The 22,074-nt window shown below is 38.2% G+C and overlaps 1 protein-coding gene across 2 annotated transcripts in view; it reads right to left on the reverse strand.

Annotated features, from left to right (window-relative positions):
- Positions 1 to 22,074, reverse strand: part of IL33 (interleukin 33) — a 41,276-nt gene that overhangs the window by 4,768 nt on the left and 14,434 nt on the right. The window contains exons 2-4 of one of the 2 annotated variants that reach the window (XM_016214309.2): positions 7,409 to 7,516; positions 2,001 to 2,123; positions 1,146 to 1,256 (exon numbers count right to left, since the gene is read on the reverse strand). In XM_016214309.2, coding sequence (XP_016069795.2) covers positions 1,146 to 1,256; positions 2,001 to 2,123; positions 7,409 to 7,493 — 319 coding nt within the window. In that variant the 5' untranslated portion in view covers positions 7,494 to 7,516. The remainder of the gene's footprint in view (positions 1 to 1,145; positions 1,257 to 2,000; positions 2,124 to 7,408; positions 7,517 to 22,074) is intronic. The other variant, XM_016214310.2, reaches the window with a different exon arrangement.

Below are 22,074 nucleotides of genomic sequence, written 5' to 3' on the forward strand. Positions count from 1 at the left end.
ACATAGCTCAAAAGCTGAAGTGTGCCACTTAAATGGGATTAAAGATGCTAATTTACTGCATGAATGCCATGGGAGGCCATGCTAGTATGTTTATTGGAGGTTTTGGTGGGGAGAAAGAAGCTGAAAAAGTAGCAGACATTGCCTGAGGAAACCTCTGCTTCCTGGCTCCCCAGAGACTAGGGAATTGTGGGCAAGAAGGGACAATATTTAAATAGACATGGATAAATAAATACCCATCTGTAAGGTGTGGAGTTACTCTGAGACTTCTAACAGCCCTGGAGAATACAGGTGTGATCCCCATTCTGACCTCTGGCTAAATAACAGAGACACTTAGAGTGGTACTCCCAACTCTTCTTAATGTTCCAACACACATGACATTTCAATGGCATGCTGGGGTAAACAAAAATAGATTTAAGAACTATCTATATGGGTCCTGGAGAAAAATATTATTATATTTTATTTACATTATAGAATTATGCTAAGAAAATATACAAAATATTAAGGATAATGTTAAATGTTGAATTTGTATATAAACTTCTAAAGTAAAAGGATTTAAAAATACTTAATCAGAAATATCAATATGCTTCTGTGAATTTAGGACATTTATGTCAGGAATAATGCTTGAAAGGGCAACATGCAATTCCCAGTCAAGTTGCTTAATGATCTCTTCACTTCTTGATAGTCACCATCAACTTGGACTTCATTTGCTCAAGTAGATGATGCAATTTAAAACCATTTTAACAGCTACTTAAAATGTTTGAATCAAAATTAAACTTAAAAAATATAATACCACTTCCTTTTCTATTGTCAAAATGTTGAAATTTGAGGGGATAATATATTGGCTTTTTTTTCTTCTGAAAAGGATAATATATTTTCCCCAGGAATAATGTATATGGGATTCCAGTCCATAGCAAACATTTCAAAATAATGATGGAGTGCTAATTATAGAATGTGCATGCATTGTTAGAGCAGCTGCCCTGGACCTATTTTGATACCACTAAATGGACACATCAGCAGAAAATGGACAGAAGTTTCTAATATACATGGAGACATAGACTTGGGGCTGCTTCCTAGAGCAGCACTTGCCAGGGTCCTGTGTCTTATCCCACTCCTCACCCTCACACCACCCTTGTGATCAGTCACACCTAGGATACTTGAACCGTTGATTGTTCCAGTAAAGGTGAAGGCTGCAGATGGTCCAAGGTCTTCCAGGCCATTCTGATAGGCAGTGAAGACCAGCTTTTTGTAATCTCCAGCTGCAAGACGGGTGGAGTTAGGAGTGGACTGTCAGTGCCCACTCTGCCCAGATCCCCTCCCCACCCCTCCATCCCACTTTGAAGAGTCACAATCAGGACTGCTTGCCGACAGTGGTGACTCGCCCCAGGACTTTGGCCACCTCATGGTTGGAAGGGATCAATACCTCCTGGCACACTTACACCTCAGAAGGGCACACCTGTTGGAGTCCAGGTGGAAAAAAACTAGTCACACATGTGTCAACACCTGAAAGGCAGCCACTATGAACATTTTAGTTTATGGTACTTCCTTTAAATGAAAAAAAATCACTTAAAAGATATTGTAATATGCGGGCATACCTCATTTTGTTGCACTTTGATTTATTGTGTTTTACAAATGTTGCATTTCTTACAAATTGAAGGCAAGACCCTCTACCAGCAAAAGATTATGACTCACTTGATTGTGATACTTGCTTTATTGTGGTGGTCTGGAACCAAACTCTCACATTTCCGAGGTATGCCTGTATATGCAATTTTATATCCTCTGTTTTCACTTAACATTATGACATAACCGTTTCTCCCATTATATTAAAAATTATTTACATACCTTTTAAAAAAAGGCTTAAAAATGATTTATCATCTTTACTCTTTTCCAGAAGGAAAATTCGAGTGAGGAAAAAAAATTATATACCTAGATATAGTAACTAAAGGCAAATAGATGCTCATCATTATATTGAAGAATTACCAGGAAGTGTAGTTTTCCCTTACCTGTTTTTGGTGAACTCCTTTTGGTGGTTTTTTCCCTAAAGTAACAGGCCTTTTTTATGGTAAGGCCTGAGCGTAGCTGCATAAAGTACATCTGGCAAATTTCTTTGGCCTTCTTTTGGGATTCTAAACAAATGAAAAAATTGTGGTACTGTTTCATTCCATTCATTTTCATCCTTTTACAAACCCTGAGTGTAGCAGACGAAGAAAGCAACTGAAGAGCCATGGTATTTTATCAGAAACTTTGGGGCCAGTTATGTTTCAAGATTCAGAGTTTTTTAGATTTCAGAATTGTCATGTAGAACATACATGGTATATATTTAGCACTCCCAGCAGGGACTAAGGCAGTATCCCAAATTTAAAAATTAAGAATGTTGTAGTAATACATAGGAAATTTTATATAAGGTGGAATAAAGACCTCATGGTGGTTCAGGTCAGGCTTAAACTGTCAAGTGAGTTCAGATCATATTTTGCTGCCAAATGAGTTATGAAAAACTTTAAGTCTTTAGAAAAAAATTGTTTTTCAGAATTTCATATAAGGGAGTGTGGACCTACATCCAACATATATCAACCTTTGCCTAACTGAGGGGGAACTCCTGTAGTCATATGAAGTCTGTAATATTTTCTACTTATCTAGATATACTTTTAATAATTTTGGAGGCATGACTGTAGTCTGTAAAGGTTATTGATTTTAAAAATAGCTGTCATTTACTAAGTGTTGGCAGTGGAACAGCCACTGTGTTAATAATTTTACATACTGTGACATTTAATTCTCAATGATGATATAGCAAGGCAGGTATCATCCTCCTCACTTTAAAGATGATGACCTAGCAGTCATGACACTTGCCCAAGGTTATAGGTCTGGTGAGAAGTTGTGACTCAAGTGTGCCTAATATCAAAGCTACTCTTTCCATCTACCTCCATCTAAGAAAATACTACAGTGCAATTTTAGGGACTGACAAAATACAAACTCAAATCAGTTGAAGTAAAAAAAAAAAATTTCAGTTATTCGAATTCTTTAGAATTTAATTTAATTAGCCAAAGGAAAATTAAAGTCTCAAATAAAAAATTAAATTTGCTACTTGAAAATCATAAAAAGACTTTCAGTGTCAAATAAAAAAGAAAGTTGTAACACTTGAGTCATAGGATCTCAACTTTCAACATTATAGTAAATGAATTATCTAGCAATTTCAAAAGATAAAAAGAATTACTTGTGACTTTGGGATCCATTCTATGATCTTTTTTTATTTTCTAGAAGATTTGCCTTCCTGGTATGCTTTTCAAAGTCAAGTGGAATAAACATTTGTAAGCTACTATTTTGAATTATCTATATCTTGCCTCCAATTTAGATGGGTATTTACCTTTAAGTACCTGCAACTGTCTGAACAAGGCAAGATTGCTTAATTATATTCACACCCAACCTGGAACTCCCTAACATTACTTCCAAATTCAGAAATATCAACCATGGTATCTCACATTTATATAGTGTTTTTAGATAATTTACAAAGATAATTTACAAAGCTGTGCCAGAGCTAGAATTGAACTTGGTCTCCTGACAACTAATTTAATACAACACTTTATTTACTGTATCACATTCTCTCTTCAGAGCTAAAAGGTATAAGATGATACTACAGGAATGCTCATTCCTTATATGCTTATCAGTATCCCATACAGACATGACAGGCATATCTAATATTAAGAGTGGACTCTCTTGGGAGCGGGATATGGGTCTTGGGTAGTTAGAAGTGAGGGAGCGGGATATGGGTCTTGGGTAGTTAGAAGTGAGGGAGCGGGATATGGGTCTTGGGTAGTTAGAAGTGAGGGAGCGGGATATGGGTCTTGGGTAGTTAGAAGTGAGGGTCATGATATTGAGGAAGTATTGTGGATGTCCAAGAAGAGAAACTAAAGCTATGGATGTATAGGTTAGCATCTAGTGGGACAAACACTGGCTGTAATTCTTTGGGGGTGATGACAGCTGAAGTATTAAAGGTACTTTACATTGGGAGTATTTGAAGGAAGGTACACTTTGGTGCTCAGGGCAGCTGGCAGTGTGGTGTGAGGGTTGTGTTCTCAGGCGGAAAGCACAAAGCTGGCATGGCCATGAGAACTGTGTAGGAGACAGTGCTCCATTGGGGCCGGAGGGCCAGGTCAAGCCTATGTAAGGGCTGTTGCCATTTCCTAAGCTTCCACCGTATTTGCTGTGTGAGGACATTGTCTGACTACAGCTTTTAAGAAAATAACAAATTTCTCATAACTAATTTCACAATAAGAACAGCATGTTGCAATCCCTCAGGCATTTATGGTGAGTAAAAGGGAGGGGGCCTGGAAATCTGCCTGTAGTTTTGACACTTGGAGAGCCAGACTGTGGCTGACAAGGAACTACAGAAGCGAATCACTTCATCTTTCATTTCTTCCCCAAACATTTTTTCACTGAAGTGTCTTAATGCTTACTACCTTTTACGTGTCTGTGGCATTTGATTTGGGGACCACATCCTTCTTTGATCCCTTCTTCCCTTATTGTCATGTCACCAGTCTCCATAGGTTTTCCATGTTTCTCTCTGATCATCCTCTCTCTCCCTCTCCCCCCCTTTCTCTTTCTCTCCCTCCCTCTCTCTCTCTCTCCTTCTTTCTCAGTTCTTCCTCCTTTACCTGCTCCTAAAACGTTGGTGTTCCTCAAGATTTTGTTCTTTGCCTTTTCCTCTCACTCTAGACTTTCTTTCTGAGAAATCTTGCTTGCTCCAATGACTTCAGTCATCTTTTTATATGCTGATAACTCCTCAAACTGTAACTCTACCTTTAGTCCCTGCTCTCCTGAGCTTTGTATCTGCTGCTTTCTCTCCACAGGGTATTCTGACTTCAGCTACCCTAAGGCATCTCTATCCCTATCTATGTAGAGCCTCCTGAATTCTGGACATCTCTACCTAGATAGCCTATACCTCCTCCAAATTCAAATATGCTCATAATAAAAAAAAATTTACCTTTTACTACACCCAATATATTCTTCCTGAATTCTCTATCTTGAAAAACAGTATCACTATCTACTATTGTCTGCCCAATTCTTAAATCAGAAAGTTGAGAATCATCCATTTTCCCCTCTTTCTCCATCCCTCAGTTTAGTCTATCTGTCTTTAAATCTTCATGATTTCACCTTATGAATGTATGTGAAATTTAGTCCTTTCTTTCTTTTCTGTTGTCTTAGGTTGGTCCCTAGATAAATGTAGTAGACTTCTGACAAACTTTAGTTTCTGCGCTTGCCCCCTCGCTCTCTCTTCACACCATCACCAGTGTGATTTTTGTAAAATGAAAATATCTTGTAATACCCCCCAATTAAACATTTTCAATGATTCTCTACTGTCCACAAACTTCTTAACTGTAACAGAAGATTTTCCATGGACAGACTCAAACTAAAGTGTGTGATCTCTACTCAATTCTGTCCCCAACTGTTGCCGTGTAGGAATATGAGCCAGTGTTACTAGATCTTTAGATTTTTTTGAGAAAAACCACACATTCAGATTTTTTTATGCAAAATCTTCTTATTTTTAATTATTGCCTCAATTAGAAAACAACATCAATAATGGTGTTCAGGCCAAATAAAATACTTCTGCTGGGTGGATCTGTCTCAAGTCTCCTAGATTGTGACCTCTGGCTATATGCATAAGAAAGCTAGATTGTCAGAGAAGGGAAAGAATTGAGGGATAGGGGAGAGGAAGTAGCAGAAGAGAATAGACTGACCCTGGGGAGTAGCTTCCTGGAAAGTTGGAATGGGATGATTTTCAGGAGGGCCTTCCTCCAGCTCATGAAGTCCTCCAGCATCCTGTTGGCACTAAAAATGAAATGGCCTAGTGGTGACCAGAATTCCTAGAGGGCCTGACTGTATGGATGCCTGTAGTGGTTAGATAATGAGTTTTGTGGCTTTGTGAGCTGTGGATTGTGTCAGATCTGGCTAGCCCAAGGGAGGAAAAGGAATTTGAGCTTTCTTGTTTTCTTGCTTGGGGGCTCAGAGCACTTTCTTTAGAAAAATGTGATATTTCTTGCACCTTGAGTTTTGAGAAGTGGTTCATACCTGTCACACACCTTACAGCTGTCTAGATTTTGGCCAGGAGTGTTTAAATAATAATAATATTAATATTAAACTGAGCCAATATTATTGGAAAGGGAGATCTGCTAAGGGATAATTAAAATAATGTGATTTTAATATAAGTGATTTGAGGGATATCTTTATCACTGTTTTTCTAAATGGTATAAATAAGTCATTGCTCCTTTAAAGGGAAAGTTACATTTTAATTTTTGCATCAATGCCAGTAACTGGTGTAAACTCCAGCCTACTCCCTTATTCCAGTATCTTAAAGAACCCACATCTCCTGAGATAAAGACAATACATTCTTTATTAAGTGGGAATTGGGGGTGCAGAGTCACTTCCACTGAGTTACTGTTTCTGCACAGAGCATTATCAGACTCAAATAAAAAAGACTAACTTAATTGTGATTTCCTGGCCATTTAGAAATCACAGTCAAAATAGAGTTTTCCATGGTTACCAAAGAACACCATGGGTGGGCCAGAGCTTTAGGGAGGACAGAAATGATGTACTTCAGCACTGCTTTCTCTTCCAGTCTTAAGATGTTCAGGGAAATGGAGAGGAGCGCAAAGGACCAGTATATGCAGTCCCCACCATCACTCCTCATCCTCTGTTTTTGCTCTAGTCCACCAGGGCTCTGTTAACTCTTTTGTATAACTGCCCCTGTATGAAAAACATGAGTATACGTTTGTTTAATTATTGCCTAGGATAGGTAATATAAGGATCAAAGAAGTATATAGCCCTTTCATCTTAAAGCTATGGCTTCTACCTGATTCTTTTTACTCTTCAACTTATTCCAAACCTTTTGCGTTTGTAACTGGATAGACTTGAGCATCATTTGGTCAAATCTGCTTTATTTGGGGCCTGGATTATTCAAATATATTCACTTGTATTCTCTTCTTTATCAGAAATTGCAAGTTAAAATCATAAGCTTGATACACCAAAGGTCGTAATAAATGTTTGTTGAATGAAAGTGGATCAGTTTAAATTTTGTTAATCTGGGAAAAAGTTTTTGGGATTTGGAGGCAGTAGGTGTGGATGGAAAGAAGGGATTAATATGAAGGGCTAGAATTATGATTATCAGCAGTAGCAGGTTTAAATTATCTGAGCCATCCCTGTCCTGTGATGCATCAAATAAGCAAAAGTTGGCTGTATGTAGTCTGTTTAAAACCAGATGCTGCTGTATTGTACACTTATGAGCTATCTCTTTCAATTTCAACTCTTGTATTATTAGTAACTTTTGGTAAGGTAGTATGTATGAACATTGGATAATAAACATTTGATAACAGATTAAAAAAATAGCATGTAAAATAATCAGAAATGCTTAAGTCCTTACTTCTCAACCTGGAAGATTTTACCAGGGCTTTTCTTGCTGAGTTGTTTACATTTGCTGGGGAAACTTTGGTGGTTGAACACTTCATTTCAGGCTTTGGTTTTCAGGCTTCTGTTGGATTAAATATAGTATTAGTTCAGTTTTCTCAACTTGAAAACAAACAACTGTGGCTAACTCAATATAAAATTGATAACATAACTAACTACCAAGAGAAAATAATTATTTCAGTAAAATTTGAACATAGTATTCTGAATATATATCTTGCTGGAATATAGGACAAAAAGAGCTGCAGATAAATATTAAACTTTACTTAGCGGTTTTGTTTTTAATGGTAATATTGGTATTGCAATTCTGAGAGCATTTGCTATACTATAGGATACAGCAAATAAGTAGATGTATTAATATTATAGGATTTTCACTAAAGGGGAAAAGAGATACAAATATAAAATAAAAGAATCCAAGGAGAAATTCCTGTGATGTTAAGTTTGAATCAGCAATGTTGATATGCCTATATCTTAGTTTCTAAGTACTTTTTTCACTAAAGGGAACTGGAACTCTAGATGTGGGCTGGGAAAATAGAAGTGAACATGGAATATCCTGTTGTGCCAGAAAGCAGTGAGTCATTCAAAAACTAGTGAGGTTGCTTCAAAAGGACACGTGAAGGTTCTCCTGCTGGCCAAATTTGGCACAATTTGAGTATCAAAAAGAATAATGATGATAATTGACTATAAAGCATTTGATGAAAAAAGAAACCCACAAGTCCATAGCATTTCTCAAGAAAGAATGAATGAGGAATTTATTTATTACAGAAGGAATGATAAAATTAGAAAAATCACCATCTTACAGTCCCCAATTTAATACTTGATTCAGGCAAGGGTCATCAATGGATGTTATACCTTGATTATCAAGCTGGGATGCAGTACTCTACTGAAGGACTGTGGATTTCTCTGTCATAAATTGCAGAAAGCTCCATATTCTTTCAGTAGAGTACTGCAACCTGGCTTCATCATCAAGATAAGTCAGTGATGCTGTGGTCTGTGGGGGAAGCAGTACTTCTCTAGTCTTAAAATCTCTCTGATGTTGCTGAATTCTAGTAGTCATTGCTTCTTTTATTAAGCATTGTCCTCTTTTTTCTAGATTAAACAAAATAAAATCCAAATTATCCCAGGAGTGGTTACCATTCAAATCTCTTGTAAACTTTATATTGGTCAGCTATTCTAGCAGGGTAAGGACGCAGCCTTGAGTTCCTGGTTCAAAGGACTCATTGGAAAATAAACTTCATGCAACTTTATTTTTGTCCCTGGGCAACCCCAAATAGGCTAAAATTTTCTTATCTGGATGGAACTAGAATCTTCCATGCAGCCATCCTATGTTCAGCCAGTTTCATGAGCAAAATCCTTCAAAGGTAAGGCAGTTGAAGACTTTCTCTTCTGTTCCTGAGAGTGAATATTATCCTCACAGAGCTTGAGGGTTTCACATCAGTCCTTATCTTCTTTCTCTGATTCTCTCACCTTTACTAATCAAGAACGCTTAGAAGTAAAGAGCCTTAGACATCATTTTACTGAGCTCCTAACTTTATAGATGAGTGGACTAAGTAAGACTGAAAAATTAAGTGCCTTGCTCAGGATCACAAAAGCAGAACTGGGACCAGAATCTAGTCTCCTGACTTCTATCTGTTATGCCAGAGCTTCCCTACCCTGTCTCCTCTTCTCTCCCATCCAAACGTAGGAAGAAAATAATCAGAACTGAGAATTCAACTTCAAATGCTTAGCTGGTTGTCCAACTTCTTTAAAATAATAAATTTCTGAATGTGGTAGTTAATTTTTAATCATAATGTGGAATAGGGCAGGTTAGTAACCTTATTGTAGTTAAATTCTAAATTGTACAGAAAATAAGTCAAATAGTACCCTGCACATAGTAGGTGATCAAGTATAATACTTGACTGATAACATGACAATTGCATTGCTGGTTTTGTTTATTTTCTCTTTTATTCAAGGATCCTTATGTCCTAGAAAAAAAGTCTCCTGGATGCACATTAAAAAGCAAACAACCAAACAACCAACCAAACAAAAAACGTTGCATTTTCAAATAAATATGGGAAATGATTCAATCTATATTCCATCTCTTGGAAAGTCAGAACTTATATTACCATAGAAAAGTTGTTGACAGTCCTTTATTGAAGAATCATGGGTACCTTTGTTTAATTAATTATTTTCAGTAATTATTTGATCTTGTAAACTCCCCAACTCTCTCTATTAATACCCCGAGGGACTAGTTTAAGAGAACACACTTGGAGGAACTCTGCTCTAAGCCATTAGCTTGCAGAGTTAAGTAAGGTAGATAAGAAACTGAAATATCACATTTATGATGAAGTCATAGACATAGAGAAAGTTGGCTGTTTTTAAGAATCACATAAGTCAAAAGCATAGTCAGGAAATAGTTCCAAATCCTATTCTAAAAATCAAAGCATTCTCTTTAAATAACGTACAAATCTTTTACTTTAAAAAATATGATCACTCCTTTCACTATTTTTTCAGACTTAAAGTTTACTCTTTACTCTCCTACTTTTAAATCAATATTTCAGACTATATCACAATATAAACATCATTGGTTTTTTTGTGTTGCTTTTCCAATAACTTATGGCAAATATTTTTGCACACTGGTTATGATACTCACCTAAATTATAAACACGAAGGGCTGGTTTCAAATGATGAGGTTTCTTGTCGTTAACACTTGGTAGTATTTGATGCAATTACAATCCAACTCTACTTATATACACACACATGGATTAAGCAACATTGAGTGACAGCATTTGATGAATGAGGCAATGCAAATAGAGCCAGTTGAGTAGGTTAGAATGAATGGGAACATATCTCATTCCCACAGCCAAATCTTAAATGGAGCTTTTACATTATTTTAGCTGTAGTACTTTCAATGTGTTAGACTCTCAGTTAATCATTAATTTTTATCAAACGTCTGTGATATGGACTCTAGTTAGTGTTTATTGCTCAGTATATAACATTTAAGGGCACAGATTGTTTAATTGCCTTTCTCTTTTCTACAAAGCTGAAAACTTTTTAAAGTATTTCTTTCTGTTTATAAAAATGATGTATATGCACTTAGAAAATGTGTAATTGACAGGAAAGCATATATGCTATAGATCGTGACATTTTTCAATGTAAAAATACTATGCATATCTATTTTTTATAAAAATGTAAAATCACACTGCAAATATTTTGTAAGCCGCCTTTTTTCATTTTCCAGTTAACACTATATCATGAACACTTGAGATGTCAGAAATATTCTTTTACAGGAAGCATTGTAAACAATATTCAATCATATAAATATGCCAAAACTAATCTTTTATTGATTAACACTGGCTGTTTCCAGTTTTTCTTTTCTTTTTAAAAAAAATTTATTGTTTACAATATTACAGTTTTCCCCTATTTTCCCCACTTTTTCCCCCTTCTTCCCAGTCCCCATCTCACCCCAGGCCTTCCCTACACTATTGTCTGTGTCCATGGGTTATGCATATATGCATATATGTTCTTTGGTTAATCTCTTCCTATCCCCTCCATACCCTTTTCCTTTTTTCTAATATCATCAGTGTTGCAACTGACAGCTGTGTGTGTGAGTGTGTGTATATGTGTGGGTGCACATGCACACATGCTTTGTGATTGTTGGTAAATCTTTGTAAGTTCATTGGTAGCATAAATTCCTAGCAGTGGAATTGCTGGGTCAAAGGGTACGTGCATCTTCTATTTTAATAGATATTACCCAGTTGACTTCCAGTAGTTTGTATTGATTTATAATTGTTTCAACAATCCAGGTTCATGCCTTTTTCTCTATTGCCTTAGCAGTGATGGGTGTCATCACCTTTAAAATGTTTGTCTTTCTAAAGAGTGGACAATACTTAAGAGTTTCAAATTTTTTTTTATTATTTAGTGAGATTGAGCATTTTTTAAAAAAACATATTTGTGCCAATTTCTGTAAATCATTGATTTATATGAACTCTTTATAAATTAAGAAATAAAACTCTTGCCTGTGATATGTGTTGAAAATTTTTCACCACTACCGTTTATCTCTCTTTTTAGTTATAATTTATTGAATATTTTTTGCATTTTTGAGAAGATATATAATTCATTGATAACTGTAACTAAATTAATAACTTTTTAGAAACAGACCTGTTCTTGCACTCTGTATAAAACCTGCTTAACCATGATCTGTTAATAGTATTTTACTGTATTGCTGGATTTTATTTACCAGTTTATTTAGGATTTTGCAACTGAAATTGGTTTGGTTTTGCTTTCCAAATTAAACTAGCTCCAGAAAATGTCTTTTTGTCTTTATCTTCTTTTTCAAAATAAATAAATAATAAATACTTAATCCAAAAGAAGGTAAGAAAAGAAGAAAAAGGGACAAAAAATATAGGACTAATAGAAAACAACTAGCAAGTTGATAGATTTAAATCCAGTCATATCAATAATTATATTAAATTGAAATTATCTAAATATGCCAATTTAGTGGAAAAAAATTGCCAAACTGGATAAAAACGCAAGACCTTACTATATGCTGTTGAAGAGAAACTCATTTTAAATATAAAAACATAGTCCTGGCTAGTGTGGCTCAGTTGGTTGGCGCATCGTCCCATCCTATACCTTAAAAGGTTATGGGTTCAATTCCTGGGCAGGGCACATACCCAGGTTTCAGGTTCAATTCCGGGCTGGGGTGTGTAAGGGAGGCAACCCATCGATGTTTGTCTTTTTTTTAAGTTTCTTTATCTTTATTGTTGAAAATATTACAGATGTCCCCTTTTTATCCCCATTGATCCCCTCCACCCCGCATTCATCCCACCCTCAGGCTTTCCCCATATCAATGTCTGTGTCCATGTGTTATGCTTATAAACATGTAAGTTCTTTGATCAATCTCTCCCCACCCCCACCCCCTCCGCACCTTCCCTCTGAGATCCCTCAGTCTGTTCCATGCTTCTATGTCTCTGGATCCATTTTCTTCATCAGTTTATTTTGTTTATTATATTCCACATATCAGAGAGATCATGTGGTATTTGTTTTTCTCTGACTGGCTTATTTCACTTAGCATAATACTTTCTAGTTCCCTCCATGCTGTGCCAAAGGATAAAAGATCCTTCTTTTTTACAGCTGCATAGTATTCCATGGTGTAAATGTGCCACAGCTTTTTTACCCACTCATCTACCGATGGGCACTTGGGCTGTCTCTAGATCTTAGCTGTTGTAAATTGTGCTTCTACGAGCATAGGGGTGCCTAAGTTCTTGTGATTAATGTTTCGGGTTCCTTAGGATATATTCCTAGAAGTGGGATCACTGGGTCAAATGACAGGTCAATTTTTAATCTTTTGAGGAAACTCCATACTGCTTTCCATAGTGGCTGTACCAGTTTGCATTCCCACCAGCAGTGTACTAGGGTGCCCTTTTCTCCACACCCTTGCCAGCACTTGTAGTTCGTTGATTTGTTGATGGAGCCATTCTTACAGGTGTGAAGTGATACCTCATTGTGGTTTTAATTTGCATCTCTCTGATGATTAGTGATATTGAGCATTTTTTCATCTGTCTCTTAGCCATTTGTATGTCCTCATTGGAGAAGTATCTATTTAGGTCCTTTGCCCATTTTTAATTGGATTGTTTGTCTTTCTTTTGTTAAGTTGTATGAGTTCCTTATATATTTTGGATATTAATCCTTTATCTCATGTATCATTGGCAAATATGTTCTCCTATACAGTGGGCTCCCTTTTTGTTTTGTTGATGGTTTCTTTTGCTGTGTAGAAGCTTTTTCTTTTGATGCAGTCCCACTACCATTTGTCTTTAGACTTTGTTAATGGTATTTCTTTTTCATACATAAGTTTTCAAATATTCTGTGCTAAAATCTAATCAATATTTTCTTTTAGAAATTCTGGATTTTGTGTCCTGCTTCTAAAGAACTCCCTCCCCTCTTCCAAGATTATAAAATAAATTATGCCATTTTCTAAAACTTTTAGTTTACTATTTAATACTTAAATGTTTGTTTCACTATTACCTTTAGTATAAAGATTAAGTTAGAAATTTTCTACCCCCTAAAGTGCTTATCCCAATCACATATGTAATCCAATTTAGACACAGCCAAGTTCCATGTTATATAGGGACCAGCAAGCAGTGGGCTGTGAACGCAACAGTATGAACTTTGAATTTTATCTTGTAGCCAACAGGAATCTTTTGAAGGTTTTTAAAGCAAGTGAAATATATTTCAAAAATGTGTTATGTGAATGTAATCTTACGGTTATGTGAAGGACCATCTGAAGGAAGGAAAGAAGGGAGAGAGAAGAAAGAAGCCAGTTAGGAAGCCAATTAAAATAGCATGGCAAAAAGCAATGAGAACAGGGCTAGGGCAGTGTTAGTGAGACTAGTAAGGAGGGAATAAAGGTGATGAGTGCTGCAGGCATTTTATACAGTCTTAGTGTTACTGGACAGGAACCAGGCCCGGGGCAGGTCTGCCTTGGGCCAACCAGTAGTGTGTGGGTTCTTGACTTGTGCAAGAAATATTTCATAGCACAAGTCCAGGTGATTTTGAGAGTATGTTTACTAAAGTTGGGGACAGTGAAACGAGGAAGGGCTTAGGACAGAAGGAGAAACAGGAGGGAGCCTAGGTGGGGCTGCTTTGGCTCACTGAGAAATAAAAGTCACAGTGAAAGAAGTGAACCTAGGTGGGGCTGCTGTAAGCTCACTGGAAAGTCAGAGAAAGGTGGACCGGGGAAACAGGTTCAGGGAGTTAGCCCAAGACAAGCTGCCGCTGCCCCTTACTCCTCTGGTTGCAAGTCTCATGGCGTCCCTTAGAGTTTAGGAGGTGCACATCTGTGGGGAAAGAAGAAGAAGAAGGAAAAGGCAAGAGAGTGCTCCTGGGAGAAAGAGTGCACTTTGGGTCCTTGGTCTTGAGGGTTTTAAAGGATGGGAGTTTAGGGGAGCTCTTAGAGGAGGATCTCAATAGAATGTTCATCAGCTTTATGCTGATGTGCCAAAATGAGATTTATTCCATGAACTTCATCCATCCTTGGGTGTGATTGGCAAATGGTACTGATTGGATTTCTGCTGTTGCCCTGAGTAGGGTAATTTAAACTGTTTACCCTCTGGTTGAGGAAGAGAAATGTAAAACATTTACTCTTAAGTGTCCTTGATTAGGGAAGATAGGATTTTCCATTTACTAGATGGCTGTAAACTGCTTGGCCATTTAACTTTCTGTCTCAGTTTCCCTATTCAACTTGTCCTGGTTTACTAGCCTCTCACTAGAAATTAGCTTGAGAAAGGGTCCCAGAGATCTCTGTTCCAGCTTCACTAAATCACACAGTCCCTAGTGGCTAAGTAAGGTTACAACCTAAGTTTCACTCCCAGTTCAGGGTTGTGTCTGCCACAGAGCCTCCACAGCCCTTTTTGGATGTTGGGTGTATCAGCTCTGGACTGGGGGAGACGGGAGATGAAGGGAAGTGAAAGTGGTGCCAGAGGTTCAGGGTAGGAAACTCAGGTGTGGGGTTCATTGGCAGGGACAGGTAATGAGTGTGATGTGGGGCAGGTGGCATTTGAGATTCTTGAAGAACAATTATATGGACATTTCAGCAGGGAGCTGAAACTAAGTTATGGGTGGGGGAGGTCAGAATTAGCCATGTGGATTTGCTCTTAATTTGTGAAAGCATAAGAGTTTATGATGGTGTGGGAATAAACGAGATTGTCTCAACTGAGTGTGGAACAGGAAGAGAAAGCTTTGTCTAGATGGAACTATGGGGAATCTTACATTTAAGGGGTAAGAAAATAAAAGAGTTAGCAAAGAAAAACGGAAAGTAAAGCAGAAAAAAAGAAGAGGTCATATTATAGAGGCTAAGAGAGAAGATCTTCTCAAAAAGGAACATTTGGTAATGAGCACTCGAGAGACCCAGCTGGAGATTAGAGACCTTGGAGAGAGTTCTTTAAGCATGGTGGGCTCTCCAAGAAACCGCAGTGGACTGCACAGTCTGAAGAAGAAGGAAGTCAGACTTTTTCAAGAAAGAGAGAAGGGTATCTTAATAGAGTACATGTAGAAGAGAAGATGTTGCTTAGCAGCTAGGTGATCTTGGGCAAATTAGTCTCTAGAGACTCAGTTTCTTCATAACAATGATTTTCCTCATAATTTGAACTCACTGGGTTTGTGAGAATTACATGAGAAGGTATATTTTGAGCACTTAGCACAGTAGCTGGCACATAGCAAGAAATTAATACATACTATTATTGTTGGTATTGAGGTACTTCACTGCGATATGGGACTCTTGTGAATGCTTTGATACAGAGAGAAAGGAGCCAATGAAAAGGAGAAAACTAATATAATAAAGTCTTAGAGAAGATAGAGAAGAGAGAGGGGAATAACTCTAGTGGGAGGGTCAGCTCTGAAAAGGAGGAGGCATACTTTTTTGTGGAGGAAAAGAGAGCGAATGAGAGATGTGAAATTTTAAGGTCTAGGAACATGAACTTGAGGATCTTGTAAATGGCCTGAATCTTCTTGATAAAGTAGATTGTAAGAAGAGTTATAGAGATTAAGAGAAATATACCTGAGTTTGAGTTTTTGAGGATAGGTGGGAAAAACCTGAAACAGCTTCTTAGAGAACATATATAAAGATTAACTAAGAAATGGGGAGCTACTTACTCTTCATGGGTGTTGAGTTTCAGTTTAGTTTGGTGAAAAACGTTTTGGAGATGGTTGCTCAACAATGTGAAAGTACTTCCTGTCACTGCACTGTGCACTTAAAAAAAATGGTTAGAATGGTAAATTTTTAATGTATATTTTACCACAATTTTGAAATTTATTTTTAAAAGAATTTTAAAAAATGGGAGTGAGAGAAATAGAAAGATGGGGGTGGGGGTCAGGTGTTTGTAAACAAGAGATTCCAATGCTCCCTATCCTGGAGGTAGAGATGTTCTGATGGTAATGATAGTCAGGATGAGCTTTTGTGGGTGAGTTGTGGAAAAGTATTAAAGAGTCATCAAAACAGGCATTCAAGTGATCAAGGGTGATGACAGCAGATGCAACATGGAATAGAAAGGAACATCAGGGTCCCTGGTGACTAGAATAGAAAGAAATGAACATAAGTCATAGGGTCCAGGGCTGGGGTTAGCAAGGGCAGTGGAAAATGAGAAGTGTGTCACTTTCTGTATTGGCTCTGGGAGATGAGCACACAAGGAAAGGGAGTAGGTTTTGAGAATAATGGTGTCACCAGGGGAAAGCCACATTTTAGATAATAGGAAATAGGGGCTTTTTAAGAAAAAAGGAGGGAGAGGGTAAGGAATGTGCATGTCTATGGGAGGGGTACATTCCAGAGGAAATGATATATGTTTAAATTATTTTTTTAAAAACTTGAAAGATTTTTGGAATCTAATGAACAAAATAAACTGAAGAACAAAATGGAACCAGAAATATGAATACATGGAACAGACTGGCCAGTACCCAAGGGGAAGGCGTTGGAGGTGACTGGATAAAGAAGGTGAAAGAAATAGCTAAAGAACATATATGCATACCCCATGGACACTGACAGTAATTTGGTAAAGGCCAAGGAAGAGGGAGGTTGGGGAGGGTAGAGGTAGGCAAACGGGGGCAGGAAGGGGGACTCTTGCAATAATGTCAACATTAAAACATTTTTTAATTAAAAAAAACCCTAGTACTTTGAATAGAAATTCAATAATTGGTAATGCACCTCTGAGCAACAACAAGAAAAATGTTTGGGGGTATATTCCTCTCCAAAGTTGCAATCTGTGTTATTGCCTCTTTGACTGGAAAAGGCTTCCAGAAACTTACATTCAACAAATATTGAGTGCTCAATATTTGCCAGGAATTATGTATGCCATCAGCATTAACGCATGGGACACTATGAAAATTTTCATTTCACTTTGTCATATTATCTACATTTGACCAACTGGAAAATCATTTATTGAATCACTAACCTTCTCTTATATGTCTGACAATGTCCTTTGACTAGCAGTTTCCCTCTTTAAAATACTGATACCCATAAGAATGTTAAGTTGATTGTTGGTTTTTCTTTCCTTACTGTGAATTTTACTTTTAAAACATTCATTTAATCAGATTGATTTCCTGTGAGGAGTCTTGTTAAAATACAGACTTTACAAGATATTTTTATTAAAAATACATGTTCTTATGGAAAATTTGGATAATACAGAAAATTGAAAGTTCAACCTTTAATGCTCTAGTACAGCAATTTTCAACCGGGGTGCCGCAAGAATTTTTAAAACATGCAATACCTAACTGTTTAGTCAGAGACACTGACCTGTTTTCCCTTACATTGTCAAATGAAAAAATGACAACAGCCCTGGTTGGGTGGCTCAGTTGGTTGAAACATCATCCTATGCACCAAAACAAGTTGTGGGTTCGATTCCCTGCCAGAGCACATACCTAGGTTTTGGGTTAGATCCCTGGTTGGGGTATATATGGGAGGCAACCCGTTGGATGTTTTTCTCTCATATTGATTTATTTTTCTCTCTCTCCCTTCCTCTCTCACTAAAATCAATGCAAACATATCCTCAGGTGAGGATTAAAAAAAAAATGACAACAGCCAACACAACAGCTGTATGGTGTGAATAAATAAAAATTATACCTTTTTTTGGTCAGATCAGCAAAAAAATGTAATATTTTTTGGTGTGCTGCAGAATTTTAGTAATTAGTTTATGTGTGCCATGAGATGAAAAAGGTTGAAAATTGCTGCCCTAGTAAATAGTTAAGTGCTTTGAAAAGAAACATGACTTGTAATCATTGTAAAGAAACCTTAACCTCCCAGAGGTCCTGGGGTCACAAATGATGCTGGATTTGTATTTGTTTGTACCAGGGCAGAGAGTGCTGCCTGTAGTAACAACAAAAATAACTCAAACACTTGTCTTATGCTGGGCTAGGTGCTAGGATTACATAGCTAACTCTTTCCTGTCCTCCTGGAATTTATTCTCTTTGGGGGAGATAGATATTAAGCAAATAATCATACAAGTAAATCATTTGTGAACAATGATAAATAAGAATTAGGCTGATAAAGAAAGGAGTAGAATGGTACTAAGATAGTGTGGTCACAGAAGGTTGCATTTAAGCTGTACCCAAAGGGTATGAAGAACATATGGAATGGAGGGGGCAAAGGGTGACTTCTGGCCAGAGAAAACCTCAGGGGCAAAGGACCTGACAGAAGTTGTAATGCTTAGCGAACTGAGAGGCCAGTGTGGCTGGAACAGAGTGGGCAACGGGGAGAGTATAATGTAATGAAGGTGGAGATGAAAGGAAAAGTGGGGAAGTCTGCATACTGGAGACCAGGAGAAGGAGCTTGGATTTTATTCAAAGTGCAATGGGACTCCAAAGAAGGGTTTTAAGTAATATGGGAGATTTTTAAAAGAGTGCTCTGGCTGCCATGTGAGTGATAGATGGAGGATAGTAAGCAGGAAGGCATGGAACCATCGAGTCTACATTAATTCAAGTTCTAAATAACGGTGTTGTTGGTGATAATGATAATGGAGATAGCAATTACAGTGTCTTAGGCCTTCCCTGCAGGCCAGATGCTTTATATACATTATTTCTAATTGTCACCATGCCCCTGGTATTTGAGTATGAGTGTCTCCATTTTCTTTTTTTAAAACTGTTCTATCTACTTTTTTTTTTTTTAAATTGATCTTAGAGGAAGAGAAGGAGAGAGAGAGAGAGAGGAAGGGAGGGAGGGAGGGAGGGAGGGAGGGAGGGAGGGAGGGAGGGAGGGAGGGAGGGAGGGAGGGAGGGAGGGAGGGAGGGAGGGAGGGAGAAAGAAACATCAATAGGCTGTCTCCTGCATGTATCCTCACTGAGAATTGAACCTGCAACCTGAGTACATGCCCTGACTGGAAATTAAACCCACTACCTTTCAGTGTACAGGATGACGCTCCAACCAGCCACACTGACCAGGGCTGATTGTCTCCATTTTCAAGGTGAGATTAACTGTCTTGCAAAAGACCACATAGCTAATAAGTAGCAAAGCCAGAGTCTGAAATCAAGACCATCTGGTTCTTTTACTCCATGGGAGCTGCTGGAAGAATGAAGTGGGATTGAATTCCTGGGCCTTAAAATCCATTCACCATCTTGTCAAGTTTGGATGCTCTTACATGGGCAGAGGATCTGTCCTCACAGGGTATGGTAAGATCATACAAACCCAGTGTGTGGGTACTAAAAATTTTTTGGAAGCCTGGCCAGGCGTGGCTCAGCAATTGAGCATCAACCTAGGATCCAGGAGACTGCGGTTCAATTCCTGGTCAGGGCACATGCCCGGGTTGCGGGCTTGATCCCCAGTCGGGGGAGTGCAGGAGGCAGCCGATCAATGATGACTCTCTCATCACTGATGTTTCAACTCTCCCTCTCCCTCTCCCTTTCCCTCTCCCTTTCTCCCTCTGAAATCAATAAAGATATATATTTTTTAAAAATTCACTGGAAGAAGACAGCACCCCAAAATTGGTCTGGCTGGTAGGAAGGAGAGGAAATGGGTGTATGACTAAGCTTGGCAATACTATATGACTTCATTCTCGGAGATTTGGCAGGGGAGCAGAAAGGAGAGGGCGAGAGGGGAGGGTGCTCGCACTGACCCTTTGCTCCCTTGATGTAGTAGATTCACTTCTTTCTTGGGGCAGATCAGAGTAAGTGACGTGGAAAAAGCAAAGGTTGACGTTTGGGGAAGTGAGATAGCACTCTCCTTACCCAAACTGAATCACTTCCTGTCCCCCTACTCTTCACCACTCTGAAAGTTCCTATCTGTCACTTACCTGGACCCAGGTAATTCTCCTAGAGCAGGGGTGGGGGATGTCTGGCTTGCGGGAAATCATTTGGTCTGGCCCTGCTAAGGCAACCGCAGGCAGGACTCAAAATTCAATAAATCTAGGAACTTTTTTCATAGCTAGGTTTTAAGTTGACAGTTTTGTAAGGCCCACGAATGATGTTATAAATATCCAAATGGCCCTTAGCAGAAAGGTCCCTGTCCTAGAGAGAGGAAACACTGAACAAAGAAATCTGGTGAGTCAACCTATGACGCAAGCCAAATCTCTTGTGAGAGGAAGGAAGAGATAGTATGAATTTTTCGGGAAATTCCTTTTACATCTCCAAGGTGAAAGACACTTAGCATTTGTAAAGCACTTCTATGCTTTTCCACAGATTTCCTGGATGCAGTCTTATCCAATCATGTTTATACACTGGTACACCTGCAGCTTCAGCCTTTCTAGCCTCGCACAGCCCCTCCCTCTACGCCCTGTACATTTTAGACCCAGTGGACTGCTTACTTACTGTTCCTCAATTCATCACATACTTTCATATCTTCATAACTTTGTTTCAAGCTATTCCTCTTGTTATAGATACCTCTTCTCCTTTGCCTAAAAAGCTGCTAGCTAAAACCTTTGGAGCCTAATTCAAATACCTTTGTCTCTAACCACTAGCAATCAAGCAGATTTTATTGCTTTCTCTCTCAGCTGCTTATAATATCCAACTGTGTTCGTTTCTCTACCTCCTCTTTTGGACTACTAGCAACTTGGGAACAACTTGTACCTTAGTCATCTTTGTTTCCCAGGCAATTATCCATAGCAGGCACTCAATAAATGTTGTATAATTTGGATCAGTTCTTCCCCAAACCCTGCAAACCAGATAAGGCTGGCATCACTGGATGGATGTGGAGAGCCTGTCCAAATCCCAAAGATCTACAGAGTGTTGGGGCTGGACTATATAATTCCCATTTCTTCATTTTGGCATAAAAAAATTACAGTTTTATATAAATCAGCCCAATAGAACCCAGGTCTTTTCAATCTTGGTTCAACGCTCATTCTAAAACATTTAAAGAAACTGACCTCACATTTGGCCTATGGCCCTATAGTTTTAGTGTGACTAAACATTTTGAATTAAAACATTTTAATTATTCATTTCAATGTGTTGTTTTATTCCCCCACAGCGCCCCTCCTCATGCCTCACATACTTTGGAGACTCAGCCATGTGTTGAACCAAGTCTTTAGTGGTTTTGAAGAAGCAGAGGTAGAATGACCAACCCCCACATTCCCAAGCTTAGACCCAGGATCTCTGCAGGTCTCAGTCTCTTATCTCAGAAATGAAGAGGGTGCATGAAAGCCAGAGTCTTCCTATCCCTTGACTCTCTTTCCTGTGCTCCTGTACAGGCTACCAATTCAGCCTTTTCTTTCCCTTCTCCCTGGGCCTCTTCTGTACAAGCAGCTGCACCTGCCTCTTGCCCACCCAAAAGGTGCCATCCTTGGAGAAATGCAAGAGCTTTGCCTCAGCTCTGTGTTCTCTCATTTCACGAACCTTACAGCAGACAGAATGAGACAGGTGAATATGGGTGGAATTAAGTAACTTGGATTTGCATTTCCCTAATTGCTAATGAGGTTGAACATCTTTTCATGTATCTGATGGCTGTTTGTATGTCTTCTTGGGAGAGGTGTCTGTTCAGGTCCTCTGCGCATTTTTTAACTGGGTTGTTTGTTTGGTGTTGAGTTTTATGAGTTCTTTATATATTTTGGATATTAAGCCTTTGTTGGAGCTATTGTTTCCAAATATTATCACCCCAATAAATTTAATTTTTTAAAAAAGTAACGTGGAGTCATGTTTTAGGTGGAGGATAATTTTTTCTTTTACTTTTAAAAT

Source organism: Miniopterus natalensis, chromosome 12 (assembly GCF_054644295.1).
Source record: "Miniopterus natalensis isolate mMinNat1 chromosome 12, mMinNat1.hap1, whole genome shotgun sequence".
Taxonomy (NCBI): Eukaryota; Metazoa; Chordata; class Mammalia; order Chiroptera; family Miniopteridae; genus Miniopterus; species Miniopterus natalensis.